The 24,736-nt window shown below is 36.9% G+C and overlaps 1 protein-coding gene across 1 annotated transcript in view; it reads left to right on the top strand.

Annotated features, from left to right (window-relative positions):
- The first annotated feature begins 4,463 nt into the window (after positions 1 to 4,463).
- The window catches only part of col16a1 (collagen, type XVI, alpha 1), a 91,866-nt gene continuing 71,593 nt past the window's right edge, over positions 4,464 to 24,736 (top strand). The window contains 4 exon segments of the mRNA XM_048201530.1: positions 4,464 to 4,775; positions 10,486 to 10,579; positions 15,586 to 15,654; positions 19,585 to 19,702. Coding sequence (XP_048057487.1) covers positions 10,504 to 10,579; positions 15,586 to 15,654; positions 19,585 to 19,702 — 263 coding nt within the window. The 5' untranslated portion in view covers positions 4,464 to 4,775; positions 10,486 to 10,503.

Here is a 24,736-nt window from a genome sequence, read left to right as displayed (position 1 = left end):
GACTTTGTAACTCGCAATTGAGAAAAAAGTCAGAATTCTGGGATACAAAGTCGCAATTACTGTTTTTATTTTTTATTTAGTGGCAGAAACGGGCTTCCATAGTTGATGGACCCCATTGACTCAAAATATCATCTTTTGTGCTCAGCAGAAGAAAGAAATTCATACAGGTTTCAAACAACTTGAAGAATGACAGAATTTTCATGTTTGGGTGAACTATCCCTTTAAGTTTGCTACCTCAATTCAAATTCAGGAATTCACAAGCCAGTATGAATGGGAACTATCTTCAGTCTTGCAGTTTGCCTTAGGCTTTATGGGCAAGCAGAAAAGGACATTCCTCATAGAAAGCCATTTCTCTTCACTGAAAATTGCTTACCCACATTCAAACATTATTCTGATCAACAAACCTATTACAAATGTTCTCAGAAACTTTGAGAAATGTTACAAATAATGTCAAGCATATCAAGCTGGAATACTGGCATCATTTGTGCCTGACCTTTTTTTTCCATTATCCAATTACTTTTCTCATTCCATTAAAATTTCATGGATCCATTTGAATGATCAACAAAATCTGACTAGAGGCGTTTCACATTTGGCAGGGTATAGTCTCATCTTAATTTATACTATGCAAAAAAGCTGTTTGCTTTGCACAGCATGTATACAAAAATCCCAGTCACAAGAAACTGTAGAATGAAACTTACACTTTTTTCAGGATTCTCTGATAAACAGAAAGTTTAAGAGTTCAGCATTTATTTTAAATAGATTTTTTTTTTTTTTGGTAACAATGTAAAAGACTTTACTGTCACTTTTGATCAATTTAATGCATCCTTGCATCCTTCATCCTGATGAAACAAATTAATTTCTTTCATTTTTTTTTTTTTTTTTTACTCACCCAAAACTTTTAAATGGTATTTTGGCACTTCAGTCTCATGCAGCATCCTCTTTGTCAGTACGTGCACTTTGGGCTTTACATGAGAATCAATGATCAATTTTCAATTATTATATTCATTAAATATACTGCTAGCATCCAGTGTTTTAAGACACTCTACCCACAAATATATTCTACAGATATTTTAAGAGAATTTTTGGATGCTTTTTAAAGCTTTCCTGCATAGGGTCTTCTATTTCTGTCTACTCTTCTCCTGCTTTAAAGAACATAGGTGGAAATCGATGCCAAAGCCAGACAGGGGATCATAAAAAATTTGATATGTAGAACCCAGACTGAATATGAAAGCTAGTCCTCTCTGTCATATTATTTAATGGTCTAACTGCAGATGAAACATGTTTTGGCTGTGCTCCAGCACCACTGCTGCTGCTTATTTGTATCCCCGGGGTAGGTTTTTACAACGTAGTTTACATCATCTCATCTATATTTTACAATATGACATCAAGATTGTCCATCGTTCCAAACAGCACAGCACAATCACAGAGGGGAATGTTGGACTTCATATGGTGAGGCTAACTCAGGAACACAATGATGCAGCATTAGTATGTAAAATCTGGCCCTTCTCACTCCCTGGGATTGGTCCTGATATATTATGGACAATCCAACGCTCTGAAACATACTTTCTCGAGTATTTCTCGACTTTGGACCTTATGTTTAGCATAGTCTAGGACTAGAGGCACATGAGGATAGATAGCACATTTTTTTTCCAGATGTTCCTGTCATCGCTCCAGCCACTTACATCCTGTTTTTCTAGATGCCTTGAACTTTAAGAGAACCAGGTCATTGTTAAGACACAGATGAGCAGGTTAAGTCAAAGCTTATGAGCAGGTTAAGTCAAAGGTTATGCCCTTTGTGCAAAAAAGACTGAAGATGGCAAAAGTAGTTTAGCAGCCTTGTTCTATGAAATGTATTAGGTTGTTAAAGCAAGCTGACTTTATCAAGCCATGACTTATCAGTGCCTTTGCTGTGCAAATCAGAAGTGTTAGACATAAATGACATCCAGGGCTCTTAGCCCATTAATACCATATCATGGTGCAAAACAACAATTCAAACCAGGTTTCCCAAATTTTGGATCTTTAGTGTGGCTATCAAGATCTAGAAAAGATCAGATAAAATTAAGAATTAAAGATACCTGATACCCACAGCCCATTGGTACAAGGATGTTAAAAAGTTTAAATATATTTTGGAGTTCAAATACACTCTACAAACATACTTGTTCTTGCAACTTCTTTGAGGCAGTCTTTAAAAATTTGTCATAAAAAAAAAAAGACAAAAAAAAAAAGAAGCTAAACATTGCTTCTGCAAGGGGAATGTAAATTTATAAGAAAGATTGATGTAGCTAAACTATTATGGCAGAACTGTATATAGGCCTATGAGCAGGACTTTTATAGATTTTATGTTACCTGATAAGGGGTGTGTTTCCCGAAAGCGTTGCTTCGGTCGCCAACTATGGTCGCAAGTTCCGTCGTTATCAACATATTTCAACGAATCCACAGTTCCAACGAACATTCGCAAACAGCATCGCAAAGTTGTGCAGCTCTCAACAACAGCTCTCAATGTGGTTAAAAGCTTAGTTTCTTGTTTTTATGACATGTGGACTTAATAAATCATAATCTTGAGCAAAAGTGAGCAATTTGACATTCAGTATAATCTATATCTTTTATTTCGAATATAGCCTATACAAAATAATTTAAATCTTTTAGTTTGTCAAGAGATTTAGAGCCGTTTTTGAAGAGTGCGCATGTGCATACGTGAGACAAATGAGAATTAGTCCGCAGATGCCATGTCTGTAATTTCTATTAAAATAAATCTAACATTAATTAGATTTCAAACGGATTCATTGGTAACACTTTACAATAAGGTTCATTAGTTAACATTAGTTAACATGAACTAATAATGAACTGCACTTATAGAGCATTTATTAATCTTTGTTCATGTTCAATTTCAACATTTACTAATACATTATTAAAATCTTGTTAACATTAGTTAATGCACTGTGAACTAACATGAACAAACAATGAACAACTGTATTTTCAATAACTAACATTAACAAAGATTAGTAAATACAATAACAAGTATTGCTCATGGTTAGTTCATGTTAGTTAACACATTAACTGTTTAATTAATGAACCTTATTGTAAAGTGTTACTGATTCATTCATTAACAGAAGTTATTACTCCACCACATGCATAACATCATTCACCAACGTAGTTGAACGACAAATTTGCGACAATACGATTTCGGGAAACAGTTGTGACTAGTTAGTTGATTTCTTCAACGATGTACAGGTCACTGAACATGCAATGGTTTTAAATAAAATGGTTTTAATAGTTTAATTGATTGAATAAAACATATTTTTGATTTGCAGGTAGTTCTGTCATCATTAATATTACTTCATAAATGTATATACTGTAATAACTACATATTATATAATTATAATATTAACATTATTAGTTATTATTTTGAAAATTGCAGTAATATTTAGCAGTAATATATCAATATTGATATTACAGTACAATATTGTATTAATTACAGCAGAAGCAAAGTAAAAGTAGAAAATGCAGTAAAAATACAGTACTGTTTTGTAGAATTACAGTACTGTTCTTGTGTACTGTAAATTGAATTACAGTACAATTACAATTGTAAATCAAAATACAGTAACTTGCTGGCAACCGTGCAGCCAGTACTGTACTGTAAAAATACAAGAAAATCGTTAACAGTGTATAGTTAGCAGCGAGTTTCGTCGTTGTACGGGAAACGCACCCGTTTAGCTCCTTTTGAAGAAACTTTTACTATGGGAAGGCAGATAACAGCTGAAGTGATTGGTCAAGTACAGCACGAGCTGCTAACAATTCATTTTCAATGAGAAACTTTGATTGTTGTGAAGGATTATTGTTTGTGGCATTAGATTCATATTTCCAAATAATTTGTAATACTTTCATATTGTAGTTTGCCAATAATTAGCCTACCCATACATGTTGTGCTTCTAAAACCTTCAGCATTATATTTCACTGTAAACTATCAAACAGCCAAAGCACAACAACTCTTCAGCTCCAATGGCCTTATGGGAAAAGTGGTTGGACATCTCAAAGAGGGAGCAGCATGTCCTCCAGGTATACTGTTTCATCAATAGTGTAGGCTATTCAGATATCATACATACTGCTTTTACTTAAATATGCATATTTGGACACTGGGAATGTTTTTGCAAGAAGTTATGAATTACCACAGTGAACTTTTATAGGGGTCAGCAACTTATTTCGATTAAAAACGTATATTATAGTTACAGGAAACAAATACAATTCAATCCACATGTTTACCGCCAAAGCCAAAACAACAGAACAAGGACCAGACGACTTTTTTGCAGATTAACCATATGGTTACCATCAAAACTGTGGCAGCACTTTGTAATATTTTGCCTTTGGTTTTCAGTCACCGATGACCTGTCTAACCCACAACGATGTCTGCATTACCATGACCTCAGATAAGTTCCTCAGCCGTGGAATCATAGTTGAAAAGGGGGAATCATCAAACAAAGCAGGACTTGTGGGAGCGGAAAGAAAAGCCTGCGGCGCGTTTCCACACACTTCAGCTGATGATGTCATCGCGCGTATCCTGGAGATTCTCCCATCAAGAAACGACAGAGAGGGGAAAGTTTATTAAAACAACTGTGAGGGGAGGGGAGAAAAGAGTTGGAGAAGGAGAACTCCCAGGCAAAAACTTTATCCACGCAGGAGAGGACTCTTGGAAGCTCTTTCAGCAAACTGGATTACACTAAGAACAGTTTTCTGTGGATTAATGTGGCCATAATTCATTGGATTAACGAACGCAGAAGGTAAAATTACGTTTTTTTTGGTGGTCTGTCATATGGGGAATCTTTACGATGACAAGGATCCTTGCAAACCCCCCAGGGAGATATAGTTTAGGTTTTTTCATTAGTTATAGGCTATTTACGTCTGAAACGTGACATTTGCAGCCTATTCCATATTTGACGTAATTTATTTATCAATATAGGCTACTGTATGCATATAATCACGCGTTTCATGCTTTGTGAGGATGCAAATGATAGGAATGTTTCGTTCTATATCAGATATTAGTTATATAGCCGTTTAAATTTAGGCTATTTCCTTCATTATTCAAATGTGCGGTTCACAACGTTTTTTTTTTCATTTAATTTGGCACATGTTATACTCCACATGCTGTTAGTCCAAATGTGTATTTTATTTAATTTTATTTTTTTGCTATTGCACTTTTGACCACTTTGGTTTTTGGTAAAAAGTTTTTGACTTGTTGCCCTAAACGTGGCCCCCAAGCGGTAGAGCGTGATAACGCGCGCGCTCAGGGTATTCTGATAGCGTCGCCTTTTCTTTACTGCTTATATATATATATATATATATATATATATATATATATATATATATATATATATATATATATATATATTGCTCAATTTAACACAAACAGTATGAGGGGAAATATTGATTTGTAATGAACAACTTTTTTTTTTTACAAATCTAAAAAAATTATGCACACTAAGAAATAAATCGCAAGGGTATAATAAAACAACAACAAAAATGAGAGAAAAATATATTTAATTCTGGCTAATAATAATATTACCTACATTGGTTTTGCTTTACATTAATACAAATCACAGTAGTATTGTTTAAAGTTATAAAATGAAAAATGAGCTGCTCTTTCCACACGCACATCTGGACAGCTGCGTGTCACAATAACGTTTGGATTATAATCACATCCCTGTGATGTTGTCTGTATGAGGAGAAGAGAAGGTTTGGAAGCATCTGCAGCGTGCAGCTGTGCAATCTCACACTTCTCTCTGATAATTTCCGAATAGGCATTGCGTGTCACGATGCAGCTTAAGTGTAATGTGAAGGACAGTTCTTTCATGCAACCTTCTGGCAAGGTGCTTTTAAATTTGATACAGACCATAGTTCATTCATGATCTCTTTCTAAACCTTCTCAGCACACTCTCTGCCTAGGGTACACACAGGGCTTTTTTTCAAAATCAGCCCGTGGGAGTGGAAAAAATGCATGCTCAATCTGATGGTAAAACCATCTGGTTTAATGCGGGGGGAGTCAAGGTGAGGAGACATAACTTGTGGACACAGACTATTCCCATTTGGTGAATTTGGCATATGTTCCATTAAGAATTCGATTTAGTTTCAAGCTTCAAGCTTCAAGCAAACCAATTCCAGTCTCCTTGAGTGAGAAGCAGAAAAAAAGAGATAAATGCTCCTTTGGAAAAGAATGATTGCAAAACAGATGTAATTGAAGGTTAAACAGTGCCGCAGACATGATTACAAATGCCACAGACCCGATTATAAATCTCTCTGGATTGCTCCCTGCATGTGTTTGAAGTGTCTCTCTAGCTCCCAGGTTCCTGTATCCAAATGGTCTGTGCTGAAAATTTGGGTATATGCACCAGGTTCAGCCTTTCTATTTAACCTTTTAGGATGTTTATGATGTCATATCATTAGGTTTTCACACCAGTTACATTTTTAGCACCTCCAAAATAGTGATTTATAACCCAGCGAATAGCTGACAGCACTAAAGACCTTCATAAAATAAGAATACTGTTTGTCGCTTGTTTGCACTGTTCTGAAGAGAGAGAGAGAGAGAGAGAGAGAGAGAGAGTCTAACACTCCCTCTTTCCCTGAGCTCTCAGGCTCTGACATGAAAACAACACACTACGCGGCTTCTTGACAGCCTCCTTCCTGTCAGCGGTCTGCAAAACAAAATGACTGTAGACGTTTTAACAATAGCTAATTAAAGCGCTTGTTTATTAAAAATCACATTGTCACTTTTAGCCATTCTCTTAGATGGTCCCGGATTATTGTTTTCGCATGCGTAGATTGATTGTAACGATCAATCTTTCATTGAAACGCTATGAATTGTCGTTTGTAGCCCACATACTTGATTCCCTAACTAGTGCTTTTTGCCATTTCAACTATAGACATTCACTTCAGATTTCCAGGCACTGAGCCAAGACAGAATGCGAGAGAGACTCTTTCCTTTATCTGCGCGGTCCAGCTGTTCTCGCTGCACAGCAAACAGAGTGAAATGGGAACAAAACAAGCACAAGCTTTAATTTCCATTCCTTTTTCTGTGCGTGGAAGCGAATGGTAATGAGAAATTGCCCAGAGGCATTGAATACAGGTAATGGAGTATCTCCGCCTCGCTCACCTGAAATGGATGTTGTCTTGTTTACTAGAACACTGTTGATTTCGTGGTGAGAAGTGAGGTAGAGCTTTGTAAATAACTGAAACGGAATGATACAAACAGACGTGCGGGCGGCCGGTGAAAGAAAGGTAGAGCGTTTCTCATCTTCAGGTGATAGTGTATACTCTGGGGTGGTGTTATTTCGCATGACACCTTCACTTTCGGTGTCTCAACTGGTATAGCGCCTACAGGTGGTGTGACCTCAGTCGGAGGATGCAGATTAGGTGTTGCCTGCACAAACATCGCCGACAAGCTGAAATTTACAAGAAAGCCATTAAAGGCCGAGGAGAAGACCTTGTCCCTCGGGCGTTCTGACTAATACATCACTCTGACAGGTTCATGTCCAGACATGCCAGTGAGGGTCACTTTGAGTGAACAGCATGTCTGTAAAGAGGAAAGTGAGGTGGTGTTGGTTCCGTGAACACATATAAACATGTTTGAGATATACTTTATCGTCTGTTTAGTTTCATTTGCATGTTACAAGCAATTACAGATGCTGAATCCCTCCATATGCACTGAAAGATAATACACATAAATCATTTGTACACATAAGAACACTTCTTATATTTAATAGCAAGGGAAAACGGAATTCTTTGTGTGTGTGTGTTTGTGTGTGTGTGTAGTCCTGCTAAACCCTATGTAATGGGGTCAAAATGTCCCCACTATGATGGCAATATCTAAAATCTTTGTCCTTGCGGGGACACTTTTTGGTCCCCATGAGGAAAACATCTTATAAATCATACAGAATGATGTTTTTTGAAAATGTAAAGGAAAAATTGTAAAAAAAAAAAAAAAAAAAAAAAATGTAAAGAAAGTTTTCTGTGATGGGTTTAGGGTTAGGGGATAGAATATACAGTTTGTACAGTATAATAATCATTATGTCTACACTGTAAAACTCGATAAGTTCAGAATACTCAAAACATTTGAGCAAACTTATTACCTGAAAACATTTAAGTAAACTAACTAATTTTTTTAAGTTAGTAGAAATTAAAATTTTTGGGCCCTATCATACACGTGGCCAGGCGTGACGTAAATGTTTTTTGCTAGTTTCAGCCCAACACAGTTATCATTTTCATGTACTGCGCAATGTTGTTTATATAGCAAATGCATTTGCACCCATTTGTGCACGCATGGGTGTGCTGGTATGAAAATTAGGTGTGTTCAGGTGCATTGTTGGTGCGCTGCTATTTTGAAGCAGCTGAAATAGACTGCGCCATTGACCAACTGAAACCTGGTCAAGTCAATGGTGCAATATTTTTTATTTATTTTTGTTATTTAAAGAGTGCGTTATTGATATGCGCCTATAGGCGGGTGCACAATGCGCGTACACTCTGCTTGTTACACACCAGGGATGCGCAGCAGCACAAAAACATGCCAAATATTAAAAATAAAAGGATTACAGTGTAAAAGATTATTATTGTGTGCATAAGATAATGCTTTGGTGGAATCCGGCTCGTCCCGTAGATGGTCTGCTAGAGAAGCATTCGGTTTTTACACTTGCAAATTCCACCGTGTAAATAGCGAATGCAAAAAATAACACTTAATTTCAACATTTATTTATACAGTCCGATGCAAAGCATGCTGCAGCTCAACTCAATCATATTAAAGGGTTAGTTCACCCAAAAATGAAAATTCTGTCATTTATTACTCACCCTCATGTCGTTCCACACCCGTAAGACCTTCGTTAATCTTCGGAATGCAAATGAAGATATTTTTGTTGAAATCCGATGGCTCCGTGAGGCCTGCATAGCCAGCAATTTTAATTTGTGTTCTGAAGATTAACGAAGGTCTTACGGGTGTGGAACGGCATGAGGGTGAGTAATAAATTACATTATTTTCATTTTTGGGTGAACTAACCTTTTAAGTTCAGCTTACTACAATGAAATTTTGAGTTCACGCAATATTTTTCTATTAAATACAATGAACTTTCCTTATTATTTGAGTGAAACAAACTCATTTTATTTCATTAATTTCACTCTTCGATTTTACAGTTGTCCCTATGAAGCATGAGTACCCAACATGTGTTTTGTGTGTTTAAATAATTTAAACAGCTATTTTTTTTTTTTTTTTTTTTTTTAATTTTGCACTATATTATTGCTATGTTCAGAATAGCATACTACCTTGCTACTCTTATTGTTTCTGCACTATATAGTCCATTGTACATTACAGTTCAAAAGTTTGGAGTCAGTACCTTTAGTTGTTGTTCTTGTTGTTTAAAGAAATTATCCAGCAAGGATGCAAATAAATTGATCAAAAGTGACAGTAAAGACATTTAAAATGTTACAAAAAAATTATATTTTAAATAAATGCATTTTGAACTTTCTATTTATCAAAGGATCCTGAAAATATATATATCGCAGTTTCCACAAAAACACATCTCAACTGTTTTCAACATTGATTAAGGAACATGTGACAGTGAAGACTGGAGTAATGATGCTGAAAATGACAATTTAAAATGATATTATTAAAATAGAAAACAGTTGTATTTTAATCAAATAAATGCAGCCTTCTTGAGCACAAGAATCTTACTTATACCCAAACTTTTGAACAGTAGTAGCCTACTTGGATAACCTTATGTATACTGTATCCCATAATGCAATATGCTCTACTTTTATTTCCAATGTAATGGATGAACCAGAAGTAATATAATGTTTTACCATATTTATATGACTTATTTATTTGATTTCTGCACAAAATGGGATTAAAAATGCAAATCAACCTTTTTATTTCCAAGATGATATCTGGACGCCTCTTCAAGAATTAAACATGAAAATTGATGAGTTCCTGCACAGACTGAAACATTTAGAGTGGAATAATGGCTTCTGTTTTACATATTATTATTGTTTTAATAGTAGGCAGTGTACTGTGCATTATTCAGTATTGTGAAGCATTGTGTTTCTGTGTATGTGAGAGATGACACTGTTACTGAAAGGGACAGATGGACACTGTAATGATAATCGTCAAACGTCATGGGTTACAAAGCTTTATTGGAAATGCTTTGGATCATTAGCGCAATTTATACTCTAAAAGCACCCATCCAACCCTTTAGGCACCATTATTAATCTGGCCTTTAACCGCTGTATTGATTATGACTGCTCCCACAAGCTTTCTTACACTTTCCAGCAATTATTTCGAAGCTCTTTTATTGCAGACGTATGGTATTAAATGTAAAAGACGTAAGGTATTAAATGGCTGTGTCATTAAGAATGAGCTTAGAACAGTATTTCTTAACACACCTGTTTCCTGATTATTTACATCGGTCTTGGTTTCTCTCACCTGTTCACTTAATCTTTTTTTATCATGGTTAGGAGCTGAAGGAGGGAGTCATGAGGGTCATCTGCTCCTCTCTGGTGCTTCTCACCATCTGCTTGGGTCACGGGGGTCGACTGGCATCAGCTGAAGGTAAGGGCCTGGTCTCCAAATCAAAGGATGACTTTGTCAGAGGCTAGCTCAGACAGCTAAGATTCTGTATGTTTAATTCATACTACTTCCAACATAACATTATGAATTTTTAAAGGAATAGTTAAAGGGGTACTTCAGTCAAAAATTAAAATTCTACTATCATTTACTAACCTGCATGTCAATCTAAACCCATAGGATTTGATGGAACATGAAAGGAGATATTTTGAAGAAGTGTACTGGCCGCCATTGTTAGTCCTCATGGAGACTGACACTTTCAAGCTTCAGAAAGCATGATATGCTTTAAAAGCACAATAAAAGTGTTGGTGCACTACATACCAAGTCTTTACAGTCATAGTTTTGTGTTAGAAACAGACCAACATTAAAGTGGTTATCCACTGAACTAGAGAACTGCTGCGAATGGATCAATAAATCAGATGAACTGATTCACGAATAAAGCATTCAGATTGGTTTGTGAACCGGACAAAGGGATTCACTGAAAATTCGTTCATGAATCATGTGTCACAGCTTCTCTCAAGAACTCATCTGATACAACTGAAGCGGATGTCAATATTAATCATTTTCCTGCTCCAGAAGACTTGGAACAGTTGTAGGGCCACTTTTATGATACTTTGTTGTATTTTTGCACAATGAAGCTTAAAAGTCTCAATCAGCATCATATTCGCATGAAAAAGAGTGAACAGCACCATTCTTTAAAACATCTCCTTTTGCTTTCCACAGAAAAAATAAAGTCATATGTTTTGAAGAACATGAAGGTGAGTAAATCATGTCAGTAGCTTACTTTTTGGGTGAACTATCCATTAATACAGCAAACAAATCTAAGGCGATGGATCTTGAAGAGGAAATGTATATATAGTGTCATATTCCAAATGAATCCGAATGCCCAACTATCATTGTTTAACTGAATGCACTCTTTAGTGAAGCCTTCTGTGCTTACATTTGCTGTATCTGTATGCCAACTAGGCAAGCTTGAGTCAGCCAAAAGTACTCATTGCTCCTTATTTTACAATTTCCATTCAAATGTTGTACTTTTATAAGGTCTGGTAATACTTAAAATGAAAAAAAGGAGGGGGGGAAAAAAGCATGAAAGAACAAGGACTTGTGGAAAATGGCTCAGCGTTTAAAGAGCGATGCCATGCCTTGTTCTCAAGACTGCCAGGGCTGTTTCTCAAAAATATAGTTATGGAAATTTGGGACCTTCTCATCTTTCCCCTTACTTTCTCATGCAGCAGAATCGAGTAGTAAGTGGGGGTGCCTCAGTATTTATACTTTTGATTTTCAAATGGCAATTTATATCCTCAGAGTAATTAGTCTAATTTTTAAGACGTTTTGAAGTCCTTCAGAAACTACTGGCTAGTGGTTTCATACAAGACTGGCTTGTGCCCTAATAATGTGAGGAAACATGAGAAGCTCTGCTTGTTTTGAGGCCGAATCTCAAGTTTAAAGTTTGTTAGGACTTGTTTGATATCATTCATCACTTTATACTCTTAATGCATGTTGTTTTGCACTTTTGCTTGTTAGGCTCTTCTCATGCTGGGTCTCTGTGGGGTTTGACGCAGGAGTGAGAAATGTCAACACCTTTTATGTATTATATAATAATGCTGCTTTATCTTATTATTATAATAATGCAAGTCTGGCTGAATGTAGCCACACATCTACTGAAATATTAGCATATAAACCTCTGTTTCCATTAGTGCTTCTTATGCCAAAAATAGTGCAGATTGATAATATGAGTACACAGTCTTTTTATGTTTAAGGCTAAACCTCTTTTCAAACATTCAACAGTCAAATCCAAGATTTGTTTGATGACTTCAATCAAACCATATTTGGTCATTTTTAAAGGGTTAGTTCACCCAAAAATGAAAAGTCTATCATTTATTACTTACTCAAGTCGTTCCACACCCGTAAGACCTTCATTCATCTTCGGAACACAAATTAAGATATTTTTGATAAAATCCGATGGCTCAGTGAGGCCTGCATTGCCAGCAAGACAGTTAACACTTTCAATGCCCAGAAAGCTACTAAAGACGTATTTAAAACAGTTCATGTGACTACAGTGGTTCAACCTTAATGTTACGAAGCAACGAGAACACTTTTTGTGTGCCAAAAAACAAAATAACGACTTTATTCAACAATATCTAGTGGTGGGCTATTTCAAAACACTGCTTCATGAAGCTTCAAAGCTTTACGAATCTTTTGTTTCAAATCAGTGGTTCGGAGCGTGTATCAAACAGCCAAAATATTTTATGTGACTTTTTCCCTTGTGCATTTTTGTTCTGATTGCACCATTTTCTATTTCATCACCATATAAAACTGTCCTCAGAAGTGATGCATGATTGCTTGAACTAACAAACTAATCCACATTCCCACATTCAGCCACCTCCAATTACCCTGGGCTTGCATTTCACAGTGTGGATGGCATCTCTGGGATGTCGTTTCTCACCCCCAGCTGTGCAAATCCCCAATTGACTTTCTCCTTAATGAGTTTCTTCAGGCCAAATTTGAGACCTAAAAATATACAATAAACAATATGCAATCAGGGACAAATAGAGCAGAGGCCGCAGGAGTGAATCTGAACAAGGGTAAGACACAGTATTTCACCTACATGAGCTTTCCAGATAATGTTAATGAGGAGACATTTTGACTGAATCCAGGCAAGGTGAAATGTTTTTGTTCCTTATTTTTTTTTTTATCCCAACATTTTTTCTTCTACCCTCTATAAAAATGGATGTGTTTTTATATTTCATTCTTTTTGCAAGTGAAGGATTTTGTATTTCTAAGAACCTTAAAAGAGTCTAACAGTGAAGCAGCTTGTACAGCTACATATCTCTAAATTAAAAGAAAGCTGACTCTTAACGTAAGAAATCCTAAACCTCAGAAACTTTCACTCCACTTCAAATTCTAGCCCTGTCTGCAATGCTTGATGACGTGTCTGTTCTCCATGCATGTGAAATGCACTTCTCCTCCCCCTGCATTCAACTTTCCATCATCGCCTCAGGAGCGAGAGCCGCCTCCAGCTTTCCTATCTCCTCCCTGACATCTCCGCATCTTAATCCCGCCTTTTTGCCGTGTGAAAGCAGAGGGGCTTTGTAGAACCAAGAAGAAAAGGGGTTTAGCAGAGTCTGTCTGATTTCAAAAAGTGAAAATGCGAGAACAATTCAAAATGAATTCTTTATCTGTCAGATAAGTTTTTGTTGGAGACATTTCCTCCCTATCTGTATGTGCTGAGTTGGCTGTGGAGAGATTCAGGTGTTGTAGATTTAAAAAGAGCTCTTTGTAACTTGACAGGGCAAGAATACGAGTTGGAAAACCCATCACCTGCTCTCCTCCACCACTAGAAGCTCAACGAGACGGCTCTGAGCTGCTTCTCTCTTTTATTGCTTGAGATTCTCATACTCATCTGATCTCTGAAACTTCTAAGTGACAGTTCCCTACACCGCAGTAACTTGCTAATGCACTTTGATTGATGTATGTGTCTTTGAGCCAATCAAACCATGCTGATTAAAAACTCCTCTTGTCTCAGACACCTCTGACATGCTTCTTCACAAAGAAAAAAAGGTTTTTTTTTTTTTAAATGCCTAGTCCTAAAACTGAACTTTTCAGTGTTTCTGGATCATGAGAAAAGGCATGGAAAGATATATACAGAGTAGGGATGTACCAATGTATCGGCCAATAGAAGCAATTATTTTCACTATCGGCCATTGGCCGATTGTTTAAAAACAGCCGATTATCAGGGCCGATTATATCCTTTCGATCAAAAGGGGGCTGGAAAGATTGCAGTCAGACTGCAACTCATACTATGAAGAAAATATCTCTTATGTTAAGTTAGGGCTGTCAAAGTTAATGCGACCCTATGAATCACCCATAGTTTTTTCCTACACAAACGTTAATTGTGGTGTGCCTTCCATCCAATAGTCGCAAAGATCTTTTGTGCTTTGTTACTTCTGATAAGAAACAAAGTCTCAGCTTTCAAATTCTGTCCATTTTATCATGAAATTCAAGCAATAAATGGCACTTTGATGCTCTTAAATGTGACGGGACATATCGATCGCTGTAGTGTCTTAGTTCAAATGGCAGCACAAGTATTTTCTACCACTTTAATACAAGTTATAGCATGAAAAAACATGCAGGAATATCAAAAGATATGTTGAAAAATATAGTACAACACAACTTGTCCAAATGTATCATGTCACGTGTAATCGCTCATTCAATGTTTCACCCGCGGAAAGACGTCAATAAAACAACTTGAGAACAATATGTCACTTAACATTGCATTTACCTCAGGAAAGTTATCCAGTGTTCACAGTTTGTTAGTTAGCCATAAAAAAACACTAGAGAGGAGCTTATTTACTTTAATTATATATTGGTATCGGCAGATATCTTTCTGAATAATTGGCTCGTATTGGCAGAGAATGCCCTCATAATGCCCTTGCATAATTTTACGTAGATTTTAAATGCAACTTCCTCCCTGAAAACTTGTTTACATCAAGTTGCACAATAGTTGTGGGCAAAAAAGGAATGAGTTAAAGTTTTCTCATCTAGAGTACCAAATGAGCAAGGACCACCATTAATTCCCCCTTAATATCGCCATGAAACTGAAGTTATAGTTGTCTATTCTTCCCTATTTTGATGTATATCTGAGTGAAACGGCTACTTGATTGGATTGTATGAACTTTATGTCTTTTTAATATGTCGCCCACCAGTTGAGAATGTGTCAGACCACCTGTCATTGTCTTTGCCACTATGCAGTTAGATTGGGAGAGTGATTCCCCCAGAGAAGAGCATGTTATTTTTAGCTCCATTTATATCTGAGATGGTGTCTGTCTCCCTCAGACAATCATTGAATGCCTCAACTCGTTCACCTCATGTTCAGGACCAAGTTTTGACAGGACTCTTCATGATTGGTTGTACAAGTTGTTTTATGCAAGACCTTTCACAGGTGGCAGGACAAGATCTGCTGCAACTTGACTGCTTCTCTTTTTCTACAGGTGTCAGCTGCCCGTCCATACAGGTAGAAGACTGGAAGTTTCCTCAAACTGCCAGACACAACATTACAGGTAAAGACTGCTGCCATTAGATCTTCTTTATAGAAGCCAGAAATGAAAATTCTGTCATGTGCTCATGCCACATGATTTCCTTCTCCCAAGGAGTACAAAAGAAGACATTTAGTTGAATGTCCAACCTACTCTTTTCCTTACAATAAAAGTGAATGGTGGTGGATGGTTGGCAGCTCTAAAAAAGACCATAAAATTAGTCCATATGACTTGTACACTATATTGCAAGTATTTTAAAGAAATATGATAGCTTTGTGTGAGGAATAGACCAAATTTAAGTTATTATTCACTACAAATCATGCCTCAAAAATCATATGAGGTTTGAGCAAAATGATGGCGATAAGACATAATTTTCATTTTGTCTGAACTATCCCTATTCTCATAATTTTATGTTTATGAAAATGCAGAAACACTGTTTAGGGCCCATTCACACAGGACTTTTTCAATTCAATTTAATTATATTAATGGGTAAAATATATATTAAGAGTTTGGTTCCAAAACGCAATAACTCCATTTTGATTAATTTGAGTAAAAAGGTGTTTTCTTTACCAAGAAAGTGTCAAGATGAAAACCACTTTTTTCTGTTTCAGACTTTCACATAGCATCTTTTGGTTATAAAAATGAATTCCAAAATTAATTCAATGGGTCATCTTGTTAATGTTATAAATTATTTGTTATTACCGATTAAAGAGTATCTGGCGCTACCGCACGGTGAAATAAACACATTTGCCGAGTACATTGGTATTAAAAACGGCTTTTAAAAAAGCCTTCAATGTTTACAGTGCATGGAATGGTGCGCTGTGATTGGTTGAGAGCGGATATATCGCGTTCTGCAGAAAAAGGAGACCGGCGTTTGTTGCATTTTGGAAAGAAAGGGAGAAAACATCACAGAATAACACAATGGATATAGCCTGACGTGGTCATACTCCAATTCTAGTTCGAATATGAGTCTGATACTGCTCCATTGGGCTTTGATTATGGGGGCGTATTTCAACCGATCCAGGAAAGACCTCAATTGGATAGACCTACAACCAATCAGAGCTACAGAGTAAGTGACGTATGTTGAGCGACGCATAGTTGTCAACAGAACTCTTCTTAGCGACCATCGTGGCCAGCTGATAAATCAAACTTTTGCCGAATCCCGTAGGAAGGACGGCAAAGACATCTCTCCCATCGACAAATGCCTTGATCGCGGTCCTCTGTTCCTTTTTAAAAATGAATGCGCTGTCGATATCTTCTATAACAGACGCGATGGCGGAATCTAAGTAACACATCTCAGTTCTTCAACAGTCATTGTTGTAAACTAATTGACCTTTCGCAAAGACCCGCCCCCCTTACTGTTGCTTTGTCCGACAAGCCGTGGCGCTGTCACGCCACACAGAGTGGAAGATACATCGCGGAGCAAAGAGGAAACTGACAACACATCGACAGACGAGACAGAGCAGGTTACTTATGATATTAAACAAAGTCCCAGCTTTCAAACTGTAGTTATTAAAAAAAATCAAATAATAAAAACCGTTTTGTGGCTCTTTAATGTGTTGTGACCCGGGCTTGACATTAACTTTTTTGCTCACCAGCCACTGTGGCTAGTGGTTTTCCAAAGTTACTAGCCACTCAGCATTTTCACTGGCCACAATTTTGATGTTGGTAAATTACATTTTATATGATTAAAGTTGACTTTGTTATGCTTAAATTACTTTATTTTGAGTCATTTTACTTGATTTAGAAGATTTAAAACCCTTTCAAACTTTTAAATGCAGATTGACCACCTAAATCAAGACTACATTTTGTATATCAGCTGGTATGTACAGGTGGGCAAGAGGTAGACAATATGAGCATGGGCTAATATGAGAAATTGTATAAGTTATTTGTGTTAGGCTATATAAAAGAACAAAGAAGCAAATTACAAAAACAATAGTACATTAAAAATAATCTTTTTTCAGATACAGTAGGTTTATTTAACATATAGCCTACATTTATTTAACATCTTTTGTTGTTTGATTAACATTAATGACAGACAGGTAGGCCTATTTAATTGGGCTGCTGAATGCATGGACGTAACTGACGCATATCCAGTTATTACCCACCTGTTTACGTCCACTTAAGCCATAACCGACTGTATTCACGCGAGATACTCCACACGATGGACATTTAGACATCTGTGTGCACGTGTATTTGACTATTCAGGCGCGAGGAGAACTGATCGCGCGCGCGACAGAGAGAGAGCGCTTTTGTTGTGTGTCATTCAGCGCAATTCCGCCTATCGCTCCTTCACTAACTGCACGTAAATAACGAATTGTGTGATTGGATTGTAATTTTGTGCTACGACGATCTTCGACGATCATTTGGCTGTAAACTGAAATTATATTCAACCCGCCAAAGTGGCTAGTGGGAGTGGCTGTCTTACCCGCCACAGCTGAAATCTACCCGCATTTGGCGGGTGTTAAGCTGCATTCACGTCACCTCGTACTTACCGGAATCTTGAAATGACAACACGTGACGTTATATTCGGAGCTGTTCACGTCCTTTTGGTCCTTGGACTGGGAATTATGCGTTTCCATGGCACCACTATCTACAGCGGTCAGGTGGTACAGTGGCCACGTGGTACATCTGGGAGCTTTCAGAAAACTCCCAGCTTACAAGCTGTAACTACGATCTCTACGAGGACGTGAACGCTTTTTACAAGCTAGAATCTCGTAACTACAGGAATTACAAGGCCGCGTGAACGCACCTTTAATGTCAAGCCCTGGTTGTGACCATGATCGTGACCGATTGCTGTAGCGCCTCAGCTCAAGAGGCTCGTGAACCGATAGTATAATCAAATAAACATGAATGAACATGAGAATGAATGTTGTTTCAAACGCGGAAAGACGTCAATATGCACAATTTTTCAAGTTTAACTCCACCGAGTTTAATCTTCTAACTCCTGACTGCTTTGTCGGACAAAACGGCGGATGCGGCGTTCTGATTGGTTAGATCGCTTGTCAATCAAACTCCCCAAGCGCTCTTTGATGACGTAGACGATTACGTTTCTGGTGATAATCTGTCAATCATCGCCCTGACAATGTGATTGGTCCGAACAGTTTCTGTTCGAGCATAATTACTCCTCTACGGATCGAGTCCAGACCGAACTCCCCGACCTCAAAATGTTGTGGGCGGGTCTAAGTTCGGCTGGCATCCAGGCTACAATGGATATCGCATTTTGCGCAAAATTAATAAATGACTTTTCAATACAGACCAGATACAATACTGATTTTGGCGGAAACTCAAATGTTTTTTGAAAATGCTGTTTATCACGTTTTGGAACCAAACTCTTCATATATATATATATATATATATATATATATATATATATATATATATATATATAATATTACCCATTAATATAATTAAATTGCAATTTAAAATGCATATAATACAGTAAAAACAGTAATATTATGAAATATTATTTCATTTTAAAATAACCATTTTGTATTTGAATATATGTACTGTATATATTATGTTTTATTTATTTTGATTTTTTATATATATTTATATTTTCAACACTGGCTTCAACTCTATTTGTATGTCGTTAACCACCCAATTATTTCTGCACACTTTATGTCCAAAAATGGGAAAGATGTTCACTCTATATATGCACTGCCATCTGTAATCATTCCAGCCTTTTAATACACTTAATAAAAGTCCAACTGCCCATAAAGCAGTCTAAGGAATAGTCTATGAGCTGAAAGATATAGATACTCACAGTATTAAGATTCCTCCTTTGGCCTTACACGAATTGAAAACTGTCACAGATGCCACACTATTAAGGTTCCTGATATGAATTGAAAACTGCCTCAGCAGAGATGATACATAGCGTAGGACATGTCAAATAGCAGTCCACTGATTCATTAGCCTGTGGGGTGGTAAATGGATTTATCGCCCTATCTGCAGGTTTCAATCTGGCACACCGTTTCTCCCTGCTGAAGAACAGCGAGGTCAAGAAAATCCGAAATCCGAGAGGGCCTGTCATCCTTCGGCTTGGGAAAGTCCAACTCATCAAACCTACAGAGTAATTTGTTTTTACCTTTCCTCTTCCTGTTTTTCTTATCTGTTTTTCCTCAGAGATTCAGAGAGAGGGAAAGTTAATTTCCATCATTTTCTGTAACCCTTCAATTATATAAATAACTACACTTTCACTCTCAGTCTATGGAGTCTGTTCATCCTCTAAAAGCAATACAGTTCAATAAGCTATAATTGCAGAACTACCAAAGTATTCTAGCAGGTCAGTACAAGCCTTGAATTCCTGGCTGTTGACTGTTATTTGGTCTAACATTTACAGTAGCATCATGAAAGAATCACAATAATGTTACCAGAGAGATTCTGACTTCCTCCTTATGTTATGTCCATCTCTCTGCAAATAAACATTTCAACAGATTACATGCTGCCTTGTGCTTTTCCACAGAAACGCTGTTAAATTTTTTATTAACAATAACTTTAAGTGCTTTTGGTGAGACCTCAAGGCACAGTAACAATCCGTTTTATGACAATGCTTTTATTGAGCCGTGCGTAGATGAAAAATGACAATGATATAAGCTAATGGGTTCTGTTTCCTCTGAGTTTTCAGGTACTGCATGTTGAGATGACAAAGTTTGCATTGGTTTAGACTACACATCAGGTTCCTTATTAGAATTTCCTGTTATCCTTTTCTCTAGACTTAACAGAAATGAGAGTTTGAGTGTTTGAGCCAAATACGTCAGAAGAGTAATACTGAAGCTCTCGCTCTTGTGCTGCACTGTAGAACCTTTTTATACTCTTTTTGTACTTGCTCTGTCCTCAATCTGCAGTATATACAGTAGGGGTGAATTCAGGGTGATTGGGGCACTTTTTGCGATTGAAATGACTTTGTCCAAATCAAGCTGAAATCACCCCTATATCATGAACTCACACACACGCACACATACACAAACACACACACACACAAAATTATGTCCTTCAAAAGCCCTATATGGACAGGAGGACTACTTCAGATTTATAGTGTTAAAGGCACAATATGTAAGATTTTTAGATTAAAATATATATAAAAAACACTAGAACAATGTTATATTTTTTGCTAACTTTCGTACTTACATTATCCCAAATGTATCCAAGAATTTTTAAATCCAGCGAAATAAGCAGTTTTAACCAGTCGCCTTTCAATTACATCATACACGTGTTACCCTCGGTTTCCGGTTTTATTTTGTAGAAACCATGGAACCACCAAAGACGCTTTAATATATTATGTTTTATTAGATAGGTGAGCAACTGTTTGGATGGATAAATTCATAGACAGAAAACTAATCATGTTATATACAGTAGATCAACACAGTAAGTCTTATTGTTTAAATCTTGTTTTCTTGATTTACAGCGAGTACCATGTTTTATCATGCCTAATATCGATCTAGCTTACTGCAGTGTGCCACAAGATTCTCATATCAGCCGCTGAGCGAACGCAGAGTAGCACTAGAACAACTTTCAACACACAGATGTATCTAATATGATAAACAGTGCTGCTTTACCTCACATACGCTTGACCGGAAGAAGCGGAAGCGGAGACTGCGGCATAATAAAAGTCCTGCTGCTCTCGAGATGTGTTACGCTCATCTCTCATTAGCAATCACTCCAGCTGCCTCATTTCTGCTCGCACAGCCCTGCTTCATACTACAGTAACGTTAATAATCTCATCCATGAATGTGATTTCTGCCCGAGTCCCATCCCGATTCTTTTCCACCGGCTATAGACATGAATACAACACTTCCCATGATTCCACGAAATCAAGTCGTCATCAAGCTACGCCTTTGTTTTGATAAGCGACCTCTAGCGGCGAAAATTGACATAATGTGCCTTTAATGCTCTAACAACCTCTGTAAACATTTTGGAGGAAGATATGGTGACCACAGGTAAAGTAGGACATTTAATTCTGATCATTTAAATTTGTGTTTAAAATAAGATCCAAATTGGTACAATGGTTTCATCATATATAGCCTCTAGCCTGTTGAAGTTTAGAGTGACGTGAATATTATAATGGACACACTATCTTTATCTCTATCCCTCCTAGAGAGTTATCCATTAGTTTTCAGATGTTTGGACAAGTGTTCTGTTTGTCTCTAATAGTGCTTGAGCAGCTGTTAATCTCCCTATCGTAAGATGGTAGCTGTTCTCTGGCTGACACTCTCTTTAGAGAAGGCTGCTTGGCAGTTGCAAATAAACATGAGGATGTGACACAGCTTATCTTTGTGCTGATAGTGCATTGCAAGAAATGTTACTTAAAGGTTAGGGATTTGGATCCAGATGTTAGATGGAAATCTGGAACTCTTCTCTTTATAAGTGCATCCCAATTTGCGTATTTGTGCATTATTTAATGCCATTTTTATAAAAAGTGTTAAAAATTGTTTTATAAGTGGTGACAGTTCCAAAAAGAGAAAGTATACTTCAAATTCACTTAAAGGATTAGTCCACTTTTAAACAAACTTTCCCTGATAATTTACTCACCCCCATGTTATCCAAGAAGTTAATGTCTTTCTTTCTTCAGTCGAAAAGAAATTAAGGTTTTTGATGAAAACATTCCAGGATTATTCTCCTTATAGTGGACTCCAGTGGCCTCCAAATGGTTGAAGGTCAAAATTACAGTTTCAGTGCAGCTTCAAAGGGCTTTAAACAATACCAGACGAGGAATAAGGGAATAAGGGTATTGTCTAGCGAAACGATCGGTCATTTTCAAAAAACAAAACAAAAAACAACTGTATATGCTTTATATAAACAAATGATCGCTTTGAACATACTTCCACTTTCTGCATTCTTCAAAACGCTTACGCTGTATGTCCTACGCCTTTCCTATTCTACTTACGGAATGAACGCGGCGGCAGTTTTTTCCGCAAGTAGAATAGGGAAGGCGTAGGAAATACAGCGTAAGCGTTTTGAAGTATGCAGAAAGCGGAAGTAAGTTCAAGGTGATAATTTGTTTATATAAAGCATATACAGTTGTATTTTTTCTAGCAATTGTTTCACTAGACAAGACCCTTATTCCTCGTCTGGTATCGTTTAAAGCCCTTTGAAGCTGCACTGAAACTTTAATTTTGACCTTCAACCGTCTGGAGGCCATTGAAGTCCACTATAAGGTGAATAATCCTGGAATGTTTTCATCAAAAACCTTAATTTCTTTTCGACTGAAGAAAGAAAGACATGAACATCTTGGATGACATGGGGGTGAGTAAATTATCAGGAAAAGTTTATTTAAAAGTGGACTAATCCTTTAATTAAAGGGGCTATACAGTATGTAGAATTCAGAAACCCTTGTTATTATTTTAGAATCAGATCACAACAATTTCACAAAAAATGTGGTCAGATTTGCTAATATATGTTAGTTTCCAAAATGCATTCTTGTTCCATTTCATGTCTCCTTTAGCTGTAATAATAATTGTCTTATGGTTGAAAGTTGTACAGTTTGACTTTCTGAAACTTTGAAAGGAGAGGCAAAGATACACATACACACAGACATACCCAAATCCCCCCATCATCAGGGAGTTCCTCTCTAAGAATGGAGCCCCAGGTGCTTTCCCCATTTGAAACCTGAGCTCTTTTTCTCCCGCTCTAAATCTCATCTCGTAGCCAGAAAGAGAGCAAGAGCCTGCACTTGAATCTCACTCGATATGGCCGGCTTACTGCAGAGGGGGGAAAAAAAAAAACAAGATTCTTCCTACATAAATGCTCTCCTACATTCTCTTTCAATGAGATAAAGTTTAATGTAAAGTCTTGTCAGCTGGTCTTTGATATTTGATAGCAGCAGATGGTGTTTAAATTGTTCAGCCACCTCTGTGTTAGTCATTCTCTTAGCTTAGACTTGGCCTGTAATAGAACTGTCTACCTCTTGCTTTCCTTTATCTCAGATTTCACCTCACCTGGGAGAGAGATGGAGGGTGTATGTTTGAGTGTGTTTACCCAGGTCTTTGTATTTGTGTCCGAGAAGAAGTACAGAAAATCGGGGGCTGATAAGAATAACAGATAATCAGCAGCTTGTTTTGGCTGATACTGATAGTGAAGCATTTTACTTTTTATAGCTAATTAGCTAATTAATTAAAACTACTCACTTGACACCTAATAAGTGTTGTTTAAAAACACTGAACTTTACAACTAATATAGGCGATGTGACCAACTCTTTTTAATTAGCGTACAAATTAGAAATGTTCTGTTTTTAATTAATGAAATATGCTCATAATAACCATAACAGGATTTGCTGAAATACCATACTAATCACTTTATGCATTTTATATCACTGGAAAGGTCTGCAACATGTTTGTTTTAGTCACATACACTACCATTCAAATGTTTTCTTTTTTATAGTGTAAATTACTTCTCTGATGCCAAAGCTGAATTTTCAGCATCATTACTCCACTCTTCAGTGTCACATGATCCTTCGGAAATCATTCTAATATGCTAATTTGATGCTCAAGAAACATTTTATTATTATTATCAATGTTGAAAACAACTGTGCTGCTTAATATTTTTGTGGAAACCATAAAAACCTTGTAGAAAGTTCAATAGTACAGCGTTTATTTGAAAAAGAAATCATTTTTAACATTATAAATACAATGAAACTCATGATGGCGCAGACTGATGAGTCGGTCAGCTTGCACATCGTTCTTTATTGGGCACAGCTGATTGGTTCCTGCTGTATCAGTAGGCAATGATCTTGCTGCTTATCTTTGAAATACTTGGTCAGCTTCTGCCATAACAGTTTGCAGCGCTCTTTCAGGATCCCCACAGCTCCACCTGTATAGATCTGCTACGGGTAATTCATGTATGCTATTGTGCAGCAACAGTATGTCTTACTTACTCACAGCAGTGTGTCATATATGTAGCAAGTCCCGAACTTGCTCAGCAGCAGCGTAGCAGATCTATTCCGCCATGACTAAACATATTAACATTGTCATATCCATTACCATGCCAAACACTCTGAGAGTTGTCATGACAGAAATGTCTTTATTGTCATTTTTGATCAATTTAATGCATTTTAATTTCTTTAAAGGGATAGTTCACCAAAAAATGAAAATTTGATGTTTATCTGCTT

The sequence above is a fragment of the Megalobrama amblycephala genome, linkage group LG9 (genome assembly GCF_018812025.1).
Source record: "Megalobrama amblycephala isolate DHTTF-2021 linkage group LG9, ASM1881202v1, whole genome shotgun sequence".
Lineage (NCBI taxonomy): Eukaryota > Metazoa > Chordata > Actinopteri > Cypriniformes > Xenocyprididae > Megalobrama > Megalobrama amblycephala.
Note: the sequence above shows the minus strand (reverse complement) of the source record. Positions and strands in the feature narration are given on the sequence as shown.